The sequence below is a fragment of the Astatotilapia calliptera genome, chromosome 14 (assembly GCF_900246225.1).
Source record: "Astatotilapia calliptera chromosome 14, fAstCal1.2, whole genome shotgun sequence".
Taxonomy (NCBI): Eukaryota; Metazoa; Chordata; class Actinopteri; order Cichliformes; family Cichlidae; genus Astatotilapia; species Astatotilapia calliptera.
The window spans coordinates 37,512,821-37,530,469 of NC_039315.1; the positions used below are offsets into that span (position 1 = coordinate 37,512,821).

At 37.8% G+C, this 17,649-nt stretch overlaps 1 protein-coding gene across 10 annotated transcripts in view; it reads right to left on the reverse strand.

Moving 5' to 3' along the window:
* Positions 1 to 17,649, reverse strand: part of bcas3 (BCAS3 microtubule associated cell migration factor) — a 315,169-nt gene extending 297,520 nt beyond the window's left edge. For all 10 annotated transcript variants that reach the window (XM_026193347.1, XM_026193356.1, XM_026193348.1 and 7 more), the window contains exons 1-6: positions 17,544 to 17,649; positions 13,866 to 13,958; positions 12,894 to 12,948; positions 12,501 to 12,576; positions 12,207 to 12,313; positions 3,649 to 3,730 (exon numbers count right to left, since the gene is read on the reverse strand). In XM_026193347.1, the coding sequence (XP_026049132.1) occupies positions 3,649 to 3,730; positions 12,207 to 12,313; positions 12,501 to 12,576; positions 12,894 to 12,948; positions 13,866 to 13,936 (391 nt within the window). In that variant the 5' untranslated portion in view covers positions 13,937 to 13,958; positions 17,544 to 17,649. The remainder of the gene's footprint in view (positions 1 to 3,648; positions 3,731 to 12,206; positions 12,314 to 12,500; positions 12,577 to 12,893; positions 12,949 to 13,865; positions 13,959 to 17,543) is intronic.

Genomic DNA, 17,649 nt, shown 5'->3' on the forward strand with positions numbered 1-17,649 from the left:
ACTATGGTTGCCCCATAATCCAATTATGGTTGCAAAATATTTTTTGATAAATGGAGATTTTTTTTTTCCATCCAAAACATGGAATCACTTAATTTAAAGACTTTGTTTGCTAGTCTCTACTGATTTTCTACTGTAAATTTGAGCTAAAAGAATAAATGAAGCTTGATGTAAAATAATTTAAAAAAAAAAAAACCCAAACATTTTTGTTCCTCCAAAAAAAAGTTAACAAAACTCAAAAATGATGGAGAAATCTTACTGAAAATGCAAAGTCCAGTGGGCATGTGAAAAATGAAGAGAAATCATGCTGCATTAAGTATTTCTGATCCCATATTTTCCCTAATTGTCTCATTTTTGAAGTTTGGCAAAGGATAAGGGGACTGAGTGGATGGGGGTGCTTAGACTGAAGAAGATGTTACCCTTTAGAGGACTGTAATTTGAGGGTTGACAGTAATCAGCCCAAGTTCCTGTGGTATGGCATGAGAGCAAACGTGCCTCCCGTACCAGCCTTTAACACTACCAACAGGATCCTTCTCTCCTTTCATGTTTCTGTCATCAGTCAAGATATTGAGCCGGAACATAAATATGCTCCTTGGAGACTTGGTGAATGGCACATTTAACTAAAAAAAGAAAACATTCTGGGAAGATGCATAGAGCAACTTTGATTTGATTAATATTGCAATGAATAGTAACAGAAACAAGTAAGTGTATGTTTAAATAATACTATGACATCGCCCGAAACATCAGGCTACATATTAAACTGCATGGCATTTCCTCTAGCATGAAGACCAGAGAGCATTCACAAAGTATCTCCTCAATGCTCATTTGTTGTCAGACAGAGAAGTCATTGCTTCATTTTCCAAAACAACAAAAGATCACAGCTCGTAAACGAGATGTGGATAAACGCGTTTACTTCCTTTGGAAAACCAGCTTTTCCTTCTCTATTCCAGGAAGGAGGAACCTTTCCTTATTATAATCAACACCTATTTTCAGGGCTTTACGAGTCCACCCACCCACAGCCTCATATCCCAGACAATTGGCCTTTTAATGGCTCGCCACAGTGCAACACTGTTTGCACCCTAACAGATTACAATCAGTGTCCTTCCCTGCAGTGGTACAATTCATATTTATTTTCTGCTGAGAGAATTACTCCCCTCATGTGTCGGGGCTATCTGCTGCTTCTTATTACTGTGGTTTGCTTTTATCCACTTCCAGCACTCCTCAAAAGCTGCCATTGTGTGTTGTTGAAATCTGCCAAAAGACTGCAACATAGACGGCGAGCACAAAGACTATTTTCTCACCGGAAAAAAAAAAGCCACAAACCATCTTTCACAGAACCGATTGACACCTGCAGGGATTAAATTTAAACGTCATGTCTGTAAAGAGTCTCATCAGTGGAACAAGTCGACCATTTGCACCATGACTTTGAGAATATGTGAACTGCAATTAATACTGCATTCAACCTTCCATGAGTGGAACCAGTGCCACATTAGTTTGTCATTACTGGGACTATTTAACTTACATTACAAATGAAATGAAATGCTTTAACGTTGTTTGTAATTCAGGTCATATAAAACAGCATTAGGTAAGCAGATCAAACGTGCATTCACAGAACATCATGGGAAATGTTTCCTTCCAAAAAGAAATGAATCTGAAAGTACTGTTCAATATACTGATTCACAAAAATTCTCATTTTCCTCCTGCATTGTAATTTTCATTTGGACCACGCTACATTACTCATAAAAGCAAATTGTGAGTAATGTAAATCACAAAATGCTGATTTTGAAAGCTTCTATTACACTTTCCAAATCTGCGAGTCAACTTTAGGGTGAGTGACGGAAATCTCCCTATCAGATAGTAAGAGAGGGGGTCTATGCAGGAGGCTCCGCGTGCCAGTCTGTTTTTTGTCCTTGAGGAATTTACACTACAACGCACTAATTATGCATGTGCATGCATCCAGGTGGTGGATATGGAAGCATTTCACACGTCACTTGGTGAAGCTACAGAGTGTTATTCAGGTGCTGTTTGATCGCTTCAGATGCCAGACTGCAGTTTCTATGTGGTTTCCTTGCTGTACTTAAAGTTCATCTCAGGTTGAAGCAGCCACTGTGGTCTGTGTGATCTCAGCTTTTACATTAAGCACTACGAGCTTTCTATTGTTGCCCTGCAACAAACTGGCAACCTGTTCAGGGCGTACCACGCCTGTGGCCCCATGTCAGGCTCCAACTCAAGACCCTGAATTGGATGAGTGGACGAAAATGTTTTTCTTTCTACTTCCTTTTTAAAAAAAAAAAAAAATATTCACTAACTTTTCTGAAATAAAGGTATCCAAAAATCATCATTAATAATGAACAATGATTCTTTTTCAATGTTTGCTAAAAGAAGATTTTCTGTGGCATCATTTTGTAGCAATCATCCTTGTCAGATTACCGCGGCCCGTGTGTTACATTAATGACATAATACTAACGCAAATACAAAACTCAAATTTGATCAAAATGCACTTGGGATACCCTTTGTTTGGCTAAACTCTTCATGACAAAAGGACACCAATGCCTGCATTACTAGTAATATGGACTACTGACTGAGAGTGGGCTAACAGTAATCATAGATTTACGACAACATTAGGATGAGGAACCAAGGAGCACTCTTTAATTTTAATGATATAGCACCACTTAAAATGCCCACAACCCAAAACTACATTACAATAGGCCATCCAAAATTTAATTTTAAGTGTTGACCTTGGATGCTGAAATCAAGTTAACCAGAGTTTTTTTTTCCAGGACAGACATTTCCGAATTATGCTGAAAAGACACTTCAGGAGACTTGCAAAGGAAAAATGTTTAAATGAACTTCCTCCACATCCCTGTGTGGTTTCAGAAGAGACATTTACTGTTAAAAAAAAATCTCAGACAGCATCTGAAGGTGGCACAACACGAGCTGAGATTTTATCTACTACAAGGTATAAAAGCTTGTGTTTCACAGTTGAATGCAGCTTCTTCTGACACAGATATGTAGATGTGGAACTTTAATACCACTGATACCATAAAGAAAGCTACATAATGATCAACAGCATTACAATCACTGATGGATGGAAAACATTGACCATCTCATAATTTCAATCATGCAGTGTGTTTATGAAACCTAAGGTCCTGATATCAATGCAGATGTTACTTTTGATGCGTAATACACAGCTGAACACTGTTGTAGACTTAAACAGCCTTTGAAAGCAAAGACGCTCCATGACAGTAGCAGCCTCCTCTACCAGCCAATGTGGGCTGCACACTGCAAAACACCATAAATAGCCTGTGCACAAAATACAAATCCCACAGCACATTACCCAAAAGATCCTGCCAACAAGCTAATACCTTATAAAAATAACTAAAGGAACCCATCTCTACCCTTATAGCAGAGATGTGAAAAATACTGACACCTGCTGTGTTTGTTTTTCTGTGTTTCCTCAGCAGAAATGTTTCTCAGCAGCACCGATAAAAGAACTGACAACAAATGTTGTCAACTTCACCTGGCGATGGTTTTAATGCTGTATAATCATGTCATCACTACTGTATAATTATTCAAGCAAGAATATGCAATATGTGCTTAACTGCAGGTAGGTGCATATCATACTCAAGTAACGGAACTGAAAATACTCACTGTTATGAGGAGCTGGCAGAATGCGAGCAGCTCGCACTGGACCGTGTCGCACTGAGAAAAGCTCTTGAGCTTCTCCTGCCAGCTGAAAAAAAAAACATATATTAGACTTGAAAGTAAGAGAAGTTCACAAATCAGCACAATAAAAGAGGTATTTTTACTCAGTAGTACAGACCAGGATGAAAAAATCCAAAACAAAACGTATTTAGGTATTAGGCCGTTCGAAGATCTTTATGTCCGGCCACGTAGGGAACTGTTTCAAAACACACGTTTCTTTTAAAGCGTACAATTTCTTGTCATTTTTTTTTTTTTAAACCTATGATCTGATCTGTTCACACTAAGAAAAACAACACGTTTTCTCGCGGTGTAAAACTACTTTTCATAGAAAATGGCAGGGTGAGGTAGGGAGGGAGGATGGGGAACATCCACATGGTGGTCTGGTTGTTAAGCTCCAGCCAAACCACGAAGTAAAATCCACCAAGCACAAAATAAAAGTCCCAGTGGCATCACAACACAAATGAGCTGACTCCACTTACAGAGCCAACAAGGAGAGGTTGGGGATGTGGGTCAATGCCAAGTGAGCAGCAGCCCATAATGCCTCTGTAGCAGAATACATAAGAAACAGCCAGTGCGTCTTAACATAATTCAGAATTATCTTTGATTTCTGATTTACTGCACATAATAGAATGATGGGAGACCCGTAGCTGAATGTTTCATTAACCTTTATTATTTCCACGGTGTCTGTCATCTTTAGCAGTTTTTGGATTTATGCTGTAAATTATGTTCCCATCATTTCATTTTTCATCCACTACTTCAGGTACTGGCTTTCTTAATTAACCACCCGATGACTTCTTCGTTGCCAAGATTTTGTGTTACACTATATTAAAAAAATTAAATTAATTTTTTAAAAAATAAATAAATAAATAAATAAATCAGAATTTTCAGCTACTATATCATCTTTGGAGGGAACTGTGCATTTTGCATTGGGGGCAATGGGAACAATGGGGACGATGGGTTCAATGCAAAGTTCTGTATTTTATGTTAATTATGGCAAATGATTCTTTTTTCACTTACGTCTGCAACTCTTATCACATTTTTAATGAATCTGTCCACACTGAAAAATTTAATGGTCAAAACTGTAATTTGGTTTTAATCTAATGATGGCAGTGTCATTAGTGCAGCAAGACCAGTAGCCACAAAACAGGCTCCAGTCCGACTTTGAGAAGGAAAAGTGGACAGTGGGAAGGATAAATAAAGTATTTCACTCTACCACGAGTCATGCTCACAAATTAATAAAACACCCTTAAATGTGTGTAAATGACCGCAGTAATTCAATTTTCTCATTACAAATATGCAGTGTATTGTAGTTTTTCCTTAATAAAGTCAAGGCTAACATTTTCATTTAATTTGTTTCACCTGCATTTTATTTCTTTTAGTTGCATAAATATTTGATGATATCTTAGGTAATTTCCCACCCAGAAATATGAACCACATGGAGTGAAATAGCAGACTTAATTTAATAAATTAAAAGGCAAACAAAACATTTGGAAATGCCAGTTTTAGTTTCAAGTCTAAATTTTCAGCAGGTTTATCAGCAGCTTCCCAGGCATGGATTAAGCCTAGTCCTACTCTAAAAGAAAAATTCAATGAATATGGAAAGAAGTTATGGTCTAGAAGTCAGCTTAATTCATATCTGGGGAAACTGAGCCTAAGAGAGTTGTTGGGGAGACTCCCAACCTCAGTATTTGAAAATCCCTGCCCAGGTGTACGACTGAGTTTCATTCGAAATGTTCTGATGTTTGTGCCAATAAAATACCCAAATTGTAAATGCATAAAATTTACACCAATGCATTAAAAAAATAAATAAATAACCCTAAGACTCTGACATCATCAATTTATAAAAGGTTTTTTAATACTCAATGTTAGAGACACATTTTGAGAATAATAAAAACGCAATCATTATTTCCTTTTTTCTTCATCTTCCACTCGGATTGCCTTCTTGAGCCATTTGAGTACATGAACACAATCTGTTCAGTACTAAAAAGTTAAACAGTCCAGCTTATATAGTGCAGCCAATTATTTACTGAAAAAAAAACACACCACAATACATAAAAAATTAGTAGAGAAATAAAAACTACATAACCAGCAGCTGTTTGTTTATATGTTTGACTGTTGTACAGTTGATGTGTAAGGGGAGTGAGCTTGTCTGTTTCTCACTGCCATCATCATCTGCCTTCACTGAATAAACATGTTCATTCTACCACATTTGCACAGACTTGAAATTACATTTACAGATAAACAGTAAGAATAATAGAGTCGAACTTAGAGTAGATTTTTAAGTTTGCTGCATTTCTGGTCTTTATTACAGAGAAAATTTAACCACAGTGAAAAGCACTTTAATGTGTGTGTGTGTGTGTGTGTGTGTGTGTGTGTGTGTGTGTGTGTGTGTGTGTGTGTCTGTGTGTGTGTGTGTGTGTGTGTGTGTGTGTGTGTGTGTGTGTGTGTGTGTGTGTGTGTGTGTGTGTGTGTCTGTGTGTGTGTGTGTGTGTGTGTGTGTCCCGCTGGGTTTAGTCTTCATCCATTTATATGTGATGCCAGTATATTAGTTCCTGGCAGTGTGTGGTGTATGTAATGGCACATTGTTCTAAGCATACAATGCCCTACTTTTCTTTCTCTTTTATGCATTAAATTACAGTGAACCCCGCATTATCACTTTACTAGTGCTTTAATCTGTTTGTTTTAAGTCTTTAAACCCATCTGAGGGGATGATCGCTCTTTTGTGCAATTAGTAGCCTTTTCAAAGTGGCGGATTTGGAGCTGTGTTTTTATTCAAAGTGCTTGAGGCCCAGCTGCGGTAGATTAACACTGAAGACACAGGCAGGTTATACAAGCACTGATGGCAGGAATAAAAGGAGGTTGGCAGCAGGGTACGATTCCTATGCAGGCAAATGGTCCTGCAAGGGGGAATAATGGAATTTGCTGGATTAAAATGAGAAGAGGGGATGGCTGGAGGTTAATGCGGCAGGTTATTGTGCATTACCCCACTGCTCATCCTCGCCTTACATGGCTCTATATGACATCCACTGCCTTCAACAACATACCCAATATTACATTAGCGGCCAGCGTATGCAATATGCCAAATTGCTTTTTCAAACTTGTTTTTCCTGCATATAGTTATTCATTATATTCATTTCATTTGTGGCACATAATGTTTTTGTGAAATCACAGTGTCTGCTCTTCTGTTTTAATCTCTCAAATGTAATGCCTTAAGCTGTGAACAGATATCTGGGCCATATTCACAAGTGGATACTCGCACGAATACAGCGCTGGACATATTGGGGGTTTGGAGCGAGGAGGTGCCTGACAGTAGCAGGTGCTTGCTCTCCCATAACACACACCACTGAGGTGATAAACGCACAGATTGGTGAACTGCTTATGATGCAGATCTGCAACGCAAATTGAAATGTGCCACTCTGTTTTCTCTTCATAATGTACGGACCAGATCTGAACCCTCAGTCATCTGTCTATCGACACCAACGATGCTGAGTAAGGATCACCAGTTTGGAGAGCACATCTGTGCAACTCCAATAATACTTTCCAACATAGCAGAATATAAAGCACCTTTAGGAATGCTGTTGAAAATTTAAAAGTTTACATTAAGTGCTGCTCATCAAAATGTGTGCATCCTTAAACCCTAATAAATATGCTGAGTGTCTTTCCTTCTCAGGAAAATTCAGCTAAACCATATTTAAGCATTTGAAATATAGCATTATTCAAATTTATTATAAGCAATAGTCTTCCTCTTCACTGATTTAGCACCATATTGCTGCATATTGTAGCACAATACCATAATAATAGAAGAGAACTACATATAACCAGGACTGAAAGAGAGCTCACAGAAGAAAGGTAGATGGATTGAATGCAGGTTCATAACTTCACACCGTGTCAGCTCGGCTGACGGTCATGTGTAGGTTCAAACAAGATGACACGAGGCTGGAATAAAATCTATCCATCAACTGGTGGGCTTTATTATTGGTTACACACAAACACAAACCAAAAACCAACCACTCTAAACTGGCTTCCTTTTATACTCTACCCATTCAGGTGAGCATCGGGAATTACCCAAGTCTGGGGTTAGCAAACCAAACGAGAAAACAAACGTCCACATAAGCAAATATCAAACCACAATACAACACACGGAAGACATATTTCTATTCATACAAAGTCCTATAAATAATTCAATAACATATACACGTCAATCAATTATATATAAATTAGAAACACCTTAACCAAAACACCCCCCACCTGGCCCATTGGTTTACTCCAGGAGCTCATAAGCAGGTCACTGAGCTGCTTTTACTCTTTCACTCCACATCTTGCAAAGGAAGCAACCAGGAAAAGGTTCCCACTGCTAAGACACTTACTAACACACAAATACATGTGCAAGGAATTTAGGTTTACTCAGGTCCTTTTTCGTGACACAGGTAGGATGGCCAGTCCCCCTCTGTCCCTTCACTGTCCACAAACAGTCACTTAAATACTAACTGAAACGTCAAACCTGATAAAGAATCACCAAACTATACATATATTTCTTTTTTATGTTGGTTTTAAAATACAAATCCTCAAGTGAATAAAAATACAGGTAAGGGTAATGGAACCCTTGGTCTCTATTACACACCACTTTTCCATTCGGAAGTCCTGATGAATATTTCTGTATGTATGCTCGGTATGCTTTTAAATTTTTCAACTGTCAAAACTGATTTAAAATTGGGGTGGCTGTGCTCCAGATGGTGAGTGGGTGATCTCTAGTCGGAAGGTCAGTGGATTGCAACTGAACTTTAAGTTGCATTTGATGCATTCATAGGGGTGTGAGGGTGTATGTTTAAATGCGCTTAAGTATAGTTAAAAGCACTGCATGAACGTTTGTGTGATTGGGTGAATGAGACTTGTGGAGGAAAGCACTTTGCTTCAGTGCTCATGTGCAACAATCTGAGAGTCCCACCACTATGTGCTATGTATTTTAAAATAAAGTTGTTGGGGGTTTTTTTTACTGTAGATTTACATATTATATAGTCACTGGGGGGGGGAGACAGTTTAAAACAGGCCAATATTATCGGTTGCTTATCTATCAGTGTCAGCATTTACAATGCCCGACAAATGAAAATTAAAAAGTAATGGGAGAGATGAGTGCTGATGTTGCATAGTTTGTCCACTCTGCGACTTCCCATCAAAGCAGAGAGTAGTTGAACAAATAAATAACTACACATAACAAATGTTTAGTTATTTATGAAATTGGTTCATGGTTTGAGTTTGTGGAGGGAAAAAAAAATAAGCACACCTACATCAGAGTTCTCAAATGAAGATTAACACTTGAATTTTAGTGTTAGTCTAATAAATGCTATTTTAGTAGGCTCTAATAAACAGGATTAGCGGACAATGATTAGCCTTGGGAAGGCACATAAATTCAAACTGATTAAACATAAATAACCCTGCACAGCTATGGCAGATTAAACAGATTGTATTAGCTCTCTCCTTCTGTGTAACTTGCATATCAGTGTCTGGATTACAAAAACTCCCCATGCCCATCCATGTATTAATATTTCTGAATTATAAAGGAGAGGGTTTTTGACCCTTTTTGTAAGATGGCTCCAACTCCTCGACACATCGACTCACACTCCGAACAGGCATTTTACTTTAGCATTTCATCAACACAATCGCAGACAATTAGTCTATGACAGTCTGCCTCTTATCACGCAGTGCTCGGTGACACCTCTCCAGTGAGAGGTGACTGTAATCTACATCACCTGAACACCTCTGTCAGTATCCATACAACCAGTCAGAGTCCCCGCCTCATGAGTCTGTGAAAGCATGTGTGTAAATGTGTGTTCGTACTCTGGTGAGCCATTACAGAGGGTGTTGGCTTAGCAACTGTCACAAACACTTCACGGCCACTCAAAAGCCAGAGAGCAAGGCACCTTAGGTGCTTACTTAAAAAGCCTGTGAAAAAAACATAACCCATAAACATCCTGGAAACTCTGAAAACTTAAAAGGAAAACAATAGAAAAGGAAAGTGTGCAATAACAGGCCAGCCTTTGCTGCAGAATTGGTGTCAGTTGCAACAGAAAGGCAGAAAAGGCTATTTTACCGGGTGTGTGTAGCATTGCTAAAACAGCTGTAATCCTTTCCTCCACAATGCAACAGAAAGTCTGCTCACAACACGAGATTTGCCACATCATTCTGGTCAACGTGTGTGATCATGAATAAAGTAAGAGTGTGTCTTTTTAGCCGTGGCCTGTGGATGTTTATAAAGAGACTGATTAAGGACTTCGGTGTGTTTAGATCTCACAGGATGTATGTGAAGTTTGCATATTTCTGTGACAGCCTCCACATGAAAGGCGATACTTGGTGAGCGAAGCCTTCGCAGTGTTGTGGATAATTTGTTAAGTTACAAAGCTGACAAAATCTTCTAATGATTTTCCAAGTCTGACTTTGAAGAAGTCGTTTTTTATAAAGACTAAATAACTTGCCCACTCTGGGTGAGGGCTCTACGAGGTTTAACACTGTCCAAGTTACAAAAACATATTTGAAGACAGGAACTACTTTTTCACCAACATTATGTAAAAAGAAATACGAGCCAAACAGAACACTTTTGCCCTAAACAACATTTTACTTTGACTCGTTTTGCCACAGATAATTATTATCTGTGGCACAGAGCCGTGCTACAGATAACAGAGGTCACATTAATCCATATCTTGTCAATCAGTAGCATGTCATAACATGGCAGCCTATCAATAGGTCTCCACCTTGTGGCTACATTCAACATGACATTGCAGTGTGGCAGAACTGCAGGTATCACTCACAATACATTTATAAATTATCCTGGACACACAATAGAACCAACTACATTTTTCTTAAAACATCATTAATTAATATACTCATTAATTTTTTTTTTATCATAATATTAATAATATTATTTGATAATTGTTAAGATGGTTAAAGTCATATTATTATGATTAGTACTTGCTTAATATTGCAATTATGTATCCTTCATTAACTGAACTGCACAATCACAATTTCCTCACTAGTCTTATGTGTCAGTACCATGTGTATTTTTATATCATCCAGCTATGAAAGTAAATTTTGTTGCTTTAAAAATAAATCATAGGTTTGTACAGTCTTGATACATATCGTGATAATGTGATTACATGAATTTTGATGGACATGTAGGAGAGTTTCAGCAGTAGCTAACAGCTGTAATGGACTGATTCCCACACCGTTAAAAAGACTCGACCCTGAAGGAAGGCACGGGTCAGTGCCAGGCTTTTTAAACCTGTGATAAACACAGGCACTGAAAGAACAACATTAAAAGGAGCATTAGGTGTTGAATCTCTTTTGCAATCTATTCTGTACTGCAAAGAGAATTCTTGAAGTGGCCACACTTGCCCGTGAAGATGTGGGACAATCACTGCCACTGCTGTGTGAGTTTCTACTCTTTTTTTCCATTTTCTCCGTAGCCTTTACTCACAAAAAGGTGGACATGCCTAACATAGTACTCAGACATGATACGAGCTGTAAGAAGTGCTGCTATCTGTATCAAAGAACCCATAACATGGTCAACATCGCCGGCTAGTGGACACGGACCTACACTGCAACACATTCTTGACTTAAAAGCATGAAGTGATGATTAGGTTAGATCCAGGTTAGCCACAGGGGTTCATAAGAACATATTGAGTTGTTTAAGTTTATTTTAGTAAGCTTCATTTGCAATATTACTTCTTAATATCTTCGAACCTACTTGAGTGATTTTATTTCATTCTTGCTTCTTGTGTGCATTTCAAAGTATGTGACTATAGTTGTGTACAGTTTCATTATTTTTTCAACCATAAAGATATAAAATATTCAAAACATTTTCTTGAGAATTTCAATTAATTCAATTAGCAAGATAACTAATAACTAATTACTAGATAACCACTAGCAAACACTCTGGAAAAAAAAGAAACGTTTTCCAACACAGCTATCATGACAGCACATTACAGTAGAATAAATAGACACCATTGGTACTTAAATTTTAACAAGCCAGCATTTCATTCAATGAACTGCCAGCAAGTATTTTGGCTATAGCAAGTTACAAATTAATATGCATTTTTTAGTCAGATCCTGTCAGGTCCAAGAGTAGCAAATGTTCGTAGCCAACATTTGAGTTCTGAGCCCAGTAAGTGCACAGTTTATTTCCTCCAACTGCACAAGCTTAACAAATGCTGACTGCTGACATAGTAAAAGCTGTGTTTATTTTAATCTTTCAGATTGGCAATATTGGTTGATGACACTCTCAAAAAAGGAGTATCACTAATGAGTCACAGAAAATCACACAGACATATTTATAGATGAGTTATCTACACTTTGTAATTTGAAAAGCTTCACTTTCTTTAGAAAGGTTTAAAAAACTTGCTCAGCAGTGAACTAACTGCTTACACTGAAAACAAACTGAAGTGATCACAGCTCTGAAAAGTTAAGGCAGAAAAGGATCAAGCAAAAAAAAGGACCAATTAGATGCAACTTACAGATACGCTCCAGATCTGCATTCCATCAGTATAGCCAATCATGAGGCAGAGTGGAGGGTCAGTAGTGCCACTGTGCATCTCCATAAACTCTGGGTTGCGTGCAGTGTCTTTGCAAACAGAAAATGTGTAATGAGCAATAGTAAATAACAGTAAAGTTAAAACTTGTAACACTGTTACAATACATTGTTGGAAAGGCATAACGTATTATAGACTTTTTAAAGTTTTAAATTAGTAGATCAGTGTATACACAGAGGATGACTACGGCTTTTCAATATTTGAGTCATGACTTCATACCATTAATGTCAGCTTTCTCAAATCGAACCCAAATGATTTTCTCTTTCTCATCAGTGGGTGGAGCCCCAGTATATGCCTGTAGAAAGAAAGAAGGCAAAACAGACGCAGCAAAAACATGAACAACACTGAGGAATAATACTAAAGGATGCAAGACCTATCTGCAACACTGTATTTGCATTTGCATTTTCAACCAGGCCCTCCCTGTTGCCTTTCTGGTTTCTAACCAATGTACATCGAGTATCAATAAAACTGATAAAATTAGGGACAGGCTGTGAAAATATTTAGAATTTGTTTTCAGTGTGGTTTTTCAATGTTGTATGCTAATTGCTAATAATGTTGTTGTCTATTCAGTAAAAAAACTGAATTTAAAAAAAAAAAAAAGAGGAAAGTTACCTGAGGTACTACATCCTGCAGAAAGGTCACAACACTCTCCATGTAAGACTGCTCCCTGTAAAAACAAAAAGCTCATAACAAATGTGCAGAATGCATTGGAATTACACCCTAACATTAATGCATAGGGTTTTACATGAGCAAAGCAAAAGTAAGTATCAAATGGATGTAGAGTCAAGAATAGCCCCTCATTTCTTTACATTTTGCTTTCAAAGAGCTGGACTTTTTGTAATTTTTGAAGTGTTCTTGAGCAGTAGTTCGCCCGTCTTTCTAGGGGTCTTTCAGTGTTTTTCCAAAGAGCTTTGAGCTGAAAACATGATCTCGGCATGATGCGGAGTGTGTACTTGAAAAAATGGAAAAGGCTGGAGTATGCCAGACTACACAAAAACTGGACCAAAAATCAACAGCAACACAGATGTGTTAGTTAAATCAACTACTGAGTGAATAATCCAAATTTAAAATTCTTGATACGTTAAAGGCAAAGAACAGTGTATCACAGTCATCTGTAAAACACAATGGAGGCTCTTCCATAGTTTGGAACTGCATTTGACCAGTGGTGTAGCAAATCTTGGCTGGACCTCAAAATAATTGAAGTAATGTTGGATCATCTTGTCAGAAAAAGAAACAAAAGGAGTGAGTGAACAAAGAAGTGCTTTGGAATATCCTTAAATAAAAGTGCTCATACCAAATATTGACTATCAAGCTTGTGAGAATTGTACAAAGTTTGTTTGTGCCATATATGTTTGCACATGTTTCAATAAATCGCTGCATCCATTTTAATAGCAAAATATCAAGTAATGAGGGGTGGCTTAAGATTTTGTACACTACTGTGTGAAAACACTTAAAGGAGGCTCAATTCATGAGATCACATGAATCATCGAACATCCAATTTCATCAAGTACACTATTTCTTATCCTTGGTATTTAGAAATACAGTGCATGTGTTTACTCATAGATGACAAAGATGTGTCCTTACGTAGCAGCTTGTGCTCGCACCAAAACCCCCCCAGCACAACGACTCGGTCTGCGCGGAGAGTCCGAGGCCATTTTGTCCTTTTGGTTTGATATTCTGAAAAGATAAAAAGAGACATTTAGCAAGCTGGACTAACTTGACCTGACAAACAAACCGAATGTTGAATGTATACACTGACATGAAATAAGCAGTTACAATGTCCGAAAAAAGGAAGTAGATTTAGGTTTTTAATCTAGATGGTAAAATCCAGCAGAATGTTGATTGTAGAATATTGATTCCTAAATAAATATCCAAGGTTAGTTTTTTGCTTCTTTGCTTAGTTCAAAAAGCATTTTCAAATTACAAAGATCAGAACAACAAAGTCTAGTAACAACAACAATGAAACCATAGCCAAAAGGCACTGGGCTTATTTATCCTACCAAAACAATAAAAAGACAGTGAATCATGCAAATGTACTTTTAAATGTCTACAATGTTTGGGTGAGCAGTAGACTGATGGCTGCGACAGCCAATTGAAATTTCCCCAACCAGAAATGAGTGTTTTCTAAAACTACACTTTATTAGGATCAAAAACAAAAAAACAACAACATCAGTGTTTTTCAAGGTTCAAGGTTCTTTATTTGTCACATGCATAGTTATACAAGTATAACACACAGTGAAATGTAACCTGACACGCTCCTCGACATGTGCAAATGTTTTCCTGTTTCCTGTTACATTTGGTTTGGAACTGAGCACAGCATTTTGTTGTATTATTTATGCATTACATTTCATGCAGGTGTTATAAATAGTTTAAAAGTTGATGATCATTGCGCCACTCATTCAGTACCAAACCATTTTATTTTCAAGATTAAAGCTTTTTAATTATGATTATTATTTTTATACATGCGACACATTATGGTGGAGGGAAATTACATGGCTTAAACTATAAACATTCTTGTTGTTAGGCAACAACACCAACCAAGCTATTTTTCTGCTAAATTCAAACTTGAATTGTCATATAGACAAGAACCACTTTTTACTGTCAGCTTATGATTCAAGGAGATAAAGGCATACCACACCCTCCAAGATCTTTTCAAAGCAGTATTGACTGCAGAGAACCCCTATTGATGAACAAATGACACTGCAAGAGTTTCTAAGACCACCCGGGCTAATGTAGACATGCATCCCTGGGACTTAACACAGAGAGGAAGTAGTATATGAATTGATATAGTAAGTATACCAGCTCATATACTACAACAAGTTAATGGTAAACTAGTACCTGGACATACAGCGGGTAAAATAAGTATTGAACCCGTCACCAATTTCAAAGGTGCTATTGACATGAAATTCTTACAAGATGTTGTTAACAACCCATCAAATCCATACATGCAAAGAAATCAAACTATAGTTGTTCATAAATTAGTGTGATAATGTGAAAACACATCGTTTTTCAAGTTTTGAACACATGAAAAAAGGGAGGTGCAGCTGTTTTTAAGCATACATCACTGGCACGATTCATACAACTGAAGTAAGGATGAATGGAAAAATGTGCCAAGACATTCTTGATAAAATTCTGCAGCCATTTACCAGGATGATAAAGATAAAATAAGGGTGAAAGTTTAAGAAAGACAATGATCCCAAACACACAGTCAAGGAAACTCTCAATTGGTTTCAGAGAAAGAAATAAAGCTGCTAGAATGCCCAGACCTGAATCTGAATCCAAATCTATGGAAAGAAGCTGAGAGTTCATAGACGGGGCCCAAGGAACCTTTGGAATTTGAAGACTGTCTAAATGCCAAAATCACACTTGAGCAATGCAAGTTTCTCCAGACAGGAGGTGTCTTGAAACTGTCATCACCAACAAAGGCTAAGGCTGTCACCTTCTAGGTAAGGTGTTCCACATGTCCTACCAGGAGGTAGGGCTGTGCGATATGAGGAGAATCTAATATCGCAATATTTTTTGGCTACATCACCATACACTACATATCGCAATATGTTTAAAAAACCTCAGAAAACAAATGTTATTTGTGAGCATATAGTGCCTAAAATCGCACTGGTTTACTACTCAAATCGACCGTTCCATGTATATTACAAAAAAATCAGAATGAATAGAAATGTTTTATTTTAGCCATTTTTTTTAACCATCAGTTGCACAAAGAGGTTTCTCACAAACAACAATACTGTCACAGTATGTCTCTCTCTGTGGTCAAGACTAGAAATTAAAAGGGTGCTCTTTTGTGCTTCCAACATATAAAAAAATTGATGACCTCAAACCTTTTCTTTTTTTTTGGTGTGTGGAGAGACGCTGACATGTGGAGTTTAAAACAGTCTTAATTTTGCAGTGGAATAAATTCCTGGTACTGCTACCTTTAGTGGCCTTAGTTTTATGGCATGTTTTGCAAAATTACCGCATTTTGTTCACACAGAAAACTAAAACAGGCTTCAGCTTATAACAATAAAAAAACAAATTCTTTCAGAAGGGTAGTTGGAAAATCCAGCACTGAAAGCAGAAATTCAGTGCGACTAAAGTAAATACACCAAGCATCACAGACGTATTAGTTAAAAAACCTGTAATCAGTGAATCTAAGATAAAAACACCAATAAAACCCAGAGTATAAATGGGGTTGTTGCCAAATCTGAGCTTCTGGGAGAGCACAGACAGTAAGATCTGACAGTGTTCTGACAGTAAATTTACAGAACAGAAGTATGAGGATTTTAAGGTGTTGTCTTATACCTAGTACACTTCGGCAAAAGGTATAACATGGTCTTTATAAGACAGCTAACATTTATAGATCCTACCATGAATTCCCGTGGATAGTCCAAATCAGCTGGTAAAAAAATAGGACACACACTCTTCCACACAGCCTAAGCAAGCTGTGGAATTATTCCACAGAATTATATTCTGTGACTATATAATTCCAGCTGTGGATTTATATTTCAAAGCTAACCTCTGAGCACCAACAGGATCTGAGGAGCTGGACATGGGGCCAATGGATACAGCTGCCACCATGAATTTGAACCAGAGAGCCGGGGCAGCTATATGCCACGATAATACTGAAGCAGCTGTTTGCTATGCCCCTAGTAAGACAAATACATTCTAGGTCTGACAATTTATTTAGACTGCAAACTATGTATACTACACATGCTAATACCAGTGCCTCGACACTAACAAAAACTGGCTTGGCGAAATGAAGCATCCCTATAAGCTAATGACACAGGGTCTTTATGCATTTAGCCACTTAGTAAACCACATTCAGTTATCCTTCTTTTGTCTTTGGAAGCATTCCCAAGCAACTACCGGGGCTAATAAGACCAGTCGAAAACCGTTATAATCACACAGGGCAAAAGCTTGTGTGGCGGTAGAGACAAAGCTACATACAGTAAACAACATGCCTGAGAAGCTTGACATTCCTAGCCTCCGTTACATACACGAAACTCTTATTCTGCGAGCTAGTACCACTAGCAGCTAGCGGACCCATTCGGGTGACAATTGTAACAGCTGTCAAGGGAACACAACACAGCCATTGGCTAACGCGAAAGTTATCTCACTAGATAACATACGGCTAACATAGCTAGCTAGCATTAGCTGATAAAAGTCCCTCATAGTGTTAGAAGAATAGAGTTAAAACCCAACAGCTGGAGATACATTTGTCATGTTTCAATAAAGCATTATGTTTTATAGCTAGCAGCTATAGTTACGAACCGAGGAGCTGAACGCTGACAGTCTCCTTGTGTATACACTTCGTGGTGCTCTGAAGCTCTCTGCAAAAAACAGTCAAAACACAAACAGACTAGATTTGCGGAACTGT